The sequence below is a fragment of the Arachis stenosperma genome, chromosome 7 (assembly GCF_014773155.1).
Source record: "Arachis stenosperma cultivar V10309 chromosome 7, arast.V10309.gnm1.PFL2, whole genome shotgun sequence".
NCBI classification, from domain to species: domain Eukaryota; kingdom Viridiplantae; phylum Streptophyta; class Magnoliopsida; order Fabales; family Fabaceae; genus Arachis; species Arachis stenosperma.
The window spans coordinates 17459347-17466565 of NC_080383.1; the positions used below are offsets into that span (position 1 = coordinate 17459347).

The following is a 7219-nucleotide window of genomic DNA, read 5'->3' on the forward strand; positions in this document are numbered from 1 at the left end:
TTTTAGCAAAGTGCTATCAAGGTTTCCGATTCATATAAATTAGCAAGTAACTTTATTTTTATTTATTTATTTTTTTGGGTACAGAAATTAGCATTATGATCAAACTAATACAGGGTAGAATGAAAAGAAGGTGGAAGGAGTGCTGAAACAGAGAATGAATGGAATTAAACAAATCAAAGAATTGAACAATGATGAACGAAATCAAATCATGAATGAAAAAGAGAAAATCAAAATGACAAAAATGATAAGCTCAATGGATACATTACTTCATAACTCCATTGTCAAGGAATAGAAATACTGGGTTTGGTATGAGAATTTGCAGGGTTCATGCTTTCAGATTGGAGACATTCATGTTGAAGGACCCTAAACTCTCTAGACACTAAACATATAAAAAAGGAAGAACAAGAAAATGAAACCTAAAAACTCTCAGAAGGTAGGAATGTTTGAGTTTTTTATTTGGCTGTGTTTGTAGTCTTACATTCTTGTCTTTATGAGTAAGGTTTTTTAATGTCATTCTTCTTGCCCAAATCATTTGAGCAATTGAGTTGTTTTGAGTATGGTAAGCCAAACAAGTCTGCCAACACACTCCCTCTCACATATTATCACATAATAAGAAGAGAAAACTGAATAATAATTATAAAGACACTAAAAAGTAGTCATATTATCACATACGGCGACACCAAAATTAAAAACACAGATTCCACTATATACCAATTCAATCACTCACTCCCTCCCACGCCTAAAATGTTCTCGAATAAACCTTTCTGCATGCATTGGGTACTTATCTCTAATGTACTCCCGAAGGCACTTCTGATAGGAAAAATCAATCCAGCCACCATCTGTTCTCACAACAAAAAGACACCTTGATTGTCGAAATTGAGGATGACGATCAACCTACAAGAAAAATAATGTGAATCAAACAATCATATCAACACTGACTGCCTACTCTGGAAATAAACCAACAGGCCATTGACAAGAATATATGGGTTCAACATTTTCAGGTCAGGTAAAGTATATTTCAATAAAATTAGGAAATTTATATGAAAATCAATGGGGGTAAGATAGATTTTCAGAGAAGGTACAACAACACATAAGAAACGTTTTATTTAATGGCTGATAATCTTAATCAAAAAATTATTAAGACAACACTAGAACCATAGTGATACGGAACGAAACCCAGGATAAAGTGAAAAACAAAAAAGAAGGGAAGGAATCACTCTACCTCTCCTATTCACACCTAAATTTCTCAAAGAAATTTCAATCATGAAAATTGAAAAAAAAAAAAGTGGTTACAAAATTTAGAGGTTTTTACTTTTTATATCTCTTAGTTCCAAAACCCTAATGCATAAGTTTATTAAAATAAAGTGGACTAAATCATAATTGGACCTAAAATAATAAAAATAAAATAAAATAAAATAAATATAAAATAAGTCCTAAAATACATACTAATAAGGTGATATTTATTTGATTCAACTTAACTAATGAGAGTCTTCAATGCAACTTGTAAATAGTAAAATGTTTGGCTTTCCATGATCGTTAATCATTGTCTTGCCCAATTTTTGATGCATCTCCTGAATAAATAATTTAGCCATGTTTGCCCAATTCTTAGTTTGTCCCAGAGAACTCGTATCAGATAGTTTGCCTAACAAAATTAGGAATATTATGTGCAAACTAAGCCATATTTAGAAGCAGAATTTTACTTATATAAGCTGTATTCTTCTCCACATATACATGACTGAAGTACTATAAGTCTATAAGCACTACTCAAATTAAAGAAACAGCTTAAGGTAACTAATCCTAGATACACTATCCTAATGAATAACCATTGGAATACTCCACAGCTCGAACTATCACATAGTTGGAACATCCTTGGTTTAGAATAACTTGAAAACCCCGTAAAACAAGAATAGTAATAATAAGAATTTGGCTTTGAAATCATTTTACTATCATCCACATATATCTTATTACCACGCAGTTAAATCTCACCCTCACCAGTCACCAGGACACTATGAACCGTCAAGCAACGCAGTTGAAATCTGGAAACAGAAGCAAACAAAGCATAAGTAGGAGGGTTCGATTACCATGATGGATTCAAGACCACAACCAATCTTATCTTCAGAGCGGGGATGGTAAGCAAGGAGATTGTCTACAACGGCTTTCTCGTCCTCCGCACTCAGTTGCTCTCCATCCATGTACCTGACGCCATAAACAATGGGATTATGATTATTCAAGTATCATTCAAGACAAAGCAAAGAGAAGGTTACCTTCGAGAATGGAGAATGTCCTTAGTGAGCAACACAATTGGCTGAATGTCCTTGAGAATCTCTTCTTCTTTGTCCTTCCATTTCCGATACTCCGGGTCATCCTGGAAGCTACTACTCGATGATGATGCTTCCTTAGCTTTCCAAACATAATTAGGGTTGCTGCTGGTGCTGGTAACGTTGTCGTCGGCCTGATCGGAGGGGACGGTGGAGCAGCAGCAGAGGCGGCGAGGAGGCGGAGGAGGAAGTGCTCCGACGGCGAGACCGTTGAAGTTTCGGAAGAGAAGGCGGTGATGAAGCAGGAATTGCCTGAGGAGAAGAGGGCCGGTCATTGTGAAAGGGGAATTGTGGATTACTTCACTCAACAGTGTCTCCTCTGCTTTCAGCTTCATACTCGATAATCCAGAATCATATGATCAATCGCTATCATTATCATACTCATATTCTATTGGTTATTCGAGTTAGTCTCAACCCATTATGTCTCTTATCGGGTCGGGTCTGATAACCCATATTGATTATCTGCCTTCTTGACTTTGTAGCCCTCAGCAAGGTCATGCATTTACAAGCAAATAATAACAAAGAAACAACCTTTTTGTTGTTAGGACAAAGAAAATTGTTTCTTTTTTTTTTTCTATTGGGCCTAGGCCTATTCGAATATAAAAAACGAATATAAAAAAATGAATCACCTAACCTTTTTCGAACATTTGTCCCATGCACGGGAAATGAACTTTGGCATATGAAGCTCAAGTAGAAATTTTTTCCGCTTGAAAAACATTGGAGCCAATAAGAAAATATATTTCTTCTTTCCTTCTTTCTGAAAACATGGTCATATTTTACCTTTCTCAGCACAATCGCAATTCCAATTGTAGAAATAAATCAATAAACAAATAAATCTTGCTCTTTAACTAATTCACATCAATTATGTTATCTACGCATAAAAAACAATCAATTAGTTTTTTTTGTAAAATATTGTTAAAATATAAATATATATTAAAAATATATAAAATAATATATGTAAATAAATATATATATATGAAAATTTATTTAGTAATTAAAATATAGAATTCATTAATAAAATATTTTAGGATACCAAATTACTTCATTGATAAATTGTTGGATCAATCTTCATCACAAGTATTTTAACCGAATAATAAGGCTTATTCACTTTTTGTTTCGATTAATGTAATATGTACCACTGTATGAATATTCCTTTGTAAATTTTAATATTAAAAGTAATTATTAAAAAGTTAGAAAAATGATAGGAATAAAAACACATCCTTTTCGACTTGCAAGAATTAGAAGAACAACAATATTTATTTACAATAATAAATGGCAGCAACACAATAATCAATAATAGAAAAAAAAATCATATAAATAAGAAAATAGAGACAAGTTAACACACTAAAATTTTTAACTTAAAAAATCTTTTCAATGTGAGAAATAAAAACCATCAAAATTAGAAAATAATTTTACTATGATAAAAAATAAAATACAAGAGAATCATAAATTACTGCACAAAATATGCATACAATAAACCAAACAACTTAAGCATCAAAATTTACAAGACAAGAATAAGATGAAAATACCACAATAAAAAAAAGGCTCTGTCCGAGTTCGATTTTTCTGAATACAAATTTCCAATCAAAATTTTTACCGTTCAGACTGAAAAAAAAGATGAGGTGAATATGCAGTCCAAATTTTACGTCGAGGTTGAACGAGTAAAAAACAAATGCTCAAAGTCTGCTGCTCTGGTAAAAAAACGTGGATAGTGTTCTCTCCTCTCTTTCTCTCTCAATGCTTGTATTTTTGACCAAATAAGACCTCTTTTTACAACTCTAGCACATATTCAGCAACTTTAACTATCCATAGACAACTTTTTTTTCCACGTAAAAACGGACCTAAAAAATCCAACAAGTACAAACATTATTTTTTAATTTCTACTATCAAACTTAAACTCATTTGATTTGAGTCTCACACATCACCCAACATTCAACACAATTCGAGAACTATTTCAAGGGTCACCGTCCCAGAGCTCTTCCAAGGACTTGTAAGGCCCATCTTCTGACACATAATCTTCCGCAGTACATACTCTGCGCTGTGGAATTTGGGTGAATTTCATTGTTTCCTCCTGGCTTAGCTCCCAGTCAAACATGTCAAGGTTTTGTTTCATCCTCTCCTTGTTGAAGCTCTTTACAATGGCACTTGCCCCTTTCTCATATATCCATCTCAGTGCTACCTGCATTCAGTTAACAAATAACAATCAATCAATAAAAAAAAATTAAAGTTTAATGTATTTATTTATTTTCAGTTAACAAAAGTTACAAAGAAGAAAAGAGGACAAATTGAGGTTGGTTGAAAAAATTCAATTCTCAAACTTTTTCCTTTATCTTAGGCATGACATATAGTTGTAATGTTTTATGTTTTATTGAAGGGTCAAAATAATGAAATGGTGCACTACAAACATTTACTATTGGTTTACCCTTTTATCTTCATGTTTTAGATTTAATCATGATTGCAATAGTTACATTAAGGTTACTTTAAGACTAAGGTATTAACTATTATTAATAATACCTGAGACATGGTTTTGTGTCTTGCGCTGGCTATTTCCTTAAGGATTGGGCTCTCCATGACTGCATTTGAACCCCACGTAGTTTTGTAAGCTCCTAATGGCGACCATGCACTAACATGGATCCTTTTTTGCTTGCAAAACTCTCTCAGTTTCGCCTGCTGCCATGCCAGGTTCATTTCCACCTAAACACAATTTAATAGAAACATTTTTGTGCTTGACATCATCGTTGTAGGATAATGTGGGACAATAATGACAAAATCCTACAAAGATGAAATGATGAGTTGCAAGTAAGTACACAAAGAACGAGTAATAATAAACTTTTGGAAGAGTTTCAAAGTATTCCACGAAAATTGCTCCAGTGGTTTTAGCCATTGATCACAATCATAAAATATATACATGGTTGAGATCAATGACTAAAATCACTCGAACACCAGCATTCTTAGAATACTTAAAAATTTTCCTAAATTTCTTTTACCTGATTAACGGCAGGAGGTATAGTGGCATTTTCCAAGAGGCTGGTGATCTTTTTGATGCCAAAGTTGCTGACACCAATAGACTTGGCTAAGCCCATCCTTTGACACTCTTCCATGGCTTCCCATGTTCCTTTTATATCAAAGGGAATCACATAATCCTTTCTAAACTCAGCAGCATCTTCAGCTTCTGGTTTCAACCTTACTGGCCAATGAATCAAATACAGATCTACATACTCCAGCCCAAGCTTCCTAAACAGTTAGTTACAAGGAAATTAAAGAAAAATATACAAGCATTATGAGAAGTTGAGATTTTAGTTACTTTGTTTTCTCTATTACCTACTTGCACTATACATAAATATGGCAATTTCATAAAAAGTTTAGAAAAGATTCACGGATTTAAGAAATTTAAAGTAGCAGTTTTTCATGCAGATACATGTATAATACATGATTATGTTAGTAAACAAATAAGGAGTATTAGTCCAAATCAATCCCTAAGAACTTTTTGTCGAACACGTAGTCTCTATAAGTTTTTATTTCATAAACAAATCAATTCTCACATCAAATTGTGTGTCTGCATAGATGACGAGTTACTAAAAAAAAGTATTGATTCATCATAGATAATGAGATACAACCAATTTGAGTGTATTGAAAAATTTAAAACAATCACACATTCACTTTTAGACATAAACAGGGGAATAGCACTAGTATTACTATACTTACTGCAGTGTAGTCTTGAGAGCTGGAAGAACAAGGTCATGGTGAGCTTTTGTGCACCATAGTTTTGATGTGATAAATAATTCTTTGCGGCTCTTTATAAGGCCAAGTTGTAGCGCTCTCGCCACACCTTGGCCTAGAGGCTCCTCGGAGCCATACAATGTGGCAGTGTCAAAGTGCCTGTAGCCAGCCTCAATGGCATCAATGAAGATTGGTATGAGAGTTTCAAAGGGAGGAAGAGGAACCGCTGCAGTTCCCATGCCAATCAATGGCATCTTTTGCCCTGAGTTTAGAATCGTTTCTGGGATTTTCTTTGCTTCCATATCCTCTGGATGAGTTTGTTAATGTGATTTGTATAAACTATAAGTTAATGGAGAGATTCTTATATGCTTTTGGAGCAAAAAGAACTTGTCTCATGAAAAGTTATGAATGTAATGAATCTTTATTTTCTCTTTGCTTTGGAAAAATAAGAAAGCATTTTTCTTGGTCTGAAGAACTTTGGATATTAATAAACTAAGGATGATGATTAAGAAAGAAATTACGGTTGTTATAACAGAAAATGAAAAGTAATTTCAAAAAAAATCCTTAAAGAAATCCTTGCATGATATGGTTGAACACTCTAAATTGAAGCCAGAAACTATAATTGACAGTGATACCATTATTAAATGTTATCTTTGGGAAAGTTCTTTGGGGATATAACTGGCAACCAAATTTGGATCTAAACTAAAACTCATGATAAATATTGAACAAAGATAAAGGGACATCTAATTAGAACAAACAGCTGGTGAAATTACCTGAAAATTTAAAGAAGATGAAACTTGTGATATGTTTGTTTGTTGGTTATTGTAGAATGTAGAGTGCAGTCTATTTGTTAAACAGAAAGAAAGATAACAATATGCCACAAGACCCGACCCTATTCGACTGTTAAATGGGCTAAACAGTCCCATTACATTAAGGTCGCCCAGCCCAAAAATAAAAAATTAAGTTTACTCTTTTTTTATTGTCTACAGTATTTCCCAACCCGACAGATTAATGACTAATCCGTCGCGGATCTGAGTTCCATTTAAGGGTTTGCTGCTAGTCAATGAGTTGCTGCATGTATAAGGCGGGATTCGAACCCTCGACACTTAGCTTAAGCGGACGAGTGAGCTGACCACTCGACCAATTCAAATAAAAAATAAAGTTTACTCTATTAATTAGAA

General features: G+C 33.6%; 2 protein-coding genes across 3 annotated transcripts; both read right to left on the reverse strand.

Annotated features, from left to right (window-relative positions):
• Nucleotides 1-610: 610 nt before the first annotated feature.
• On the reverse strand, nucleotides 611-2710 carry LOC130940942 (protein DCL homolog, chloroplastic-like). Its single transcript, XM_057869237.1, has 3 exons — nucleotides 2265-2710; nucleotides 2082-2196; nucleotides 611-894 (listed from the first exon to the last, which is right to left on the reverse strand). The coding sequence occupies exons 1-3, from the start codon at nucleotides 2651-2653 to the stop codon at nucleotides 724-726; spliced, it is 675 nt and encodes a 224-aa protein (XP_057725220.1). The 5' UTR covers nucleotides 2654-2710; the 3' UTR covers nucleotides 611-723.
• Nucleotides 2711-4027: 1317 nt separating this feature from the next.
• LOC130942164 (methylecgonone reductase-like) lies at nucleotides 4028-6866 on the reverse strand. 2 transcript variants are annotated; one of them, XM_057870859.1, is made up of 5 exons: nucleotides 6812-6866; nucleotides 6024-6345; nucleotides 5306-5552; nucleotides 4833-5012; nucleotides 4028-4497 (listed from the first exon to the last, which is right to left on the reverse strand). In XM_057870859.1, exons 2-5 carry the CDS (start codon nucleotides 6338-6340, stop codon nucleotides 4273-4275), a joined length of 969 nt encoding a protein of 322 aa, XP_057726842.1. In that variant the 5' UTR covers nucleotides 6341-6345; nucleotides 6812-6866; the 3' UTR covers nucleotides 4028-4272. The 2 variants fall into 2 exon arrangements, with proteins under 2 accessions (XP_057726842.1, XP_057726843.1); XM_057870860.1 differs by having other exon boundaries at nucleotides 6024-6377; nucleotides 6812-6840.
• Nucleotides 6867-7219: the final 353 nt, after the last annotated feature.

Bases quoted from the DNA above. Each gene is read 5' to 3' on its own strand.
- LOC130942164 (XM_057870859.1), bottom strand. From the start codon at position 6,340: ATGGAAGCAAAGAAAATCCCAGAAACGATTCTAAACTCAGGGCAAAAG. The intron at 5,553-6,023 runs GTAAGTATAGTA...CTAACTGTTTAG, and splicing joins GCTCTCAAGACTACACTGCA to GAAGCTTGGGCTGGAGTATG. The intron at 5,013-5,305 runs GTAAAAGAAATT...AATTGTGTTTAG, and splicing joins TACCTCCTGCCGTTAATCAG to GTGGAAATGAACCTGGCATG.
- LOC130940942 (XM_057869237.1), bottom strand. From the start codon at position 2,653: ATGAAGCTGAAAGCAGAGGAGACACTGTTGAGTGAAGTAATCCACAAT. The intron at 2,197-2,264 runs GTAACCTTCTCT...TTATGGCGTCAG, and splicing joins GACATTCTCCATTCTCGAAG to GTACATGGATGGAGAGCAAC. The intron at 895-2,081 runs GTAATCGAACCC...TTTTTCTTGTAG, and splicing joins GTGGTCTTGAATCCATCATG to GTTGATCGTCATCCTCAATT.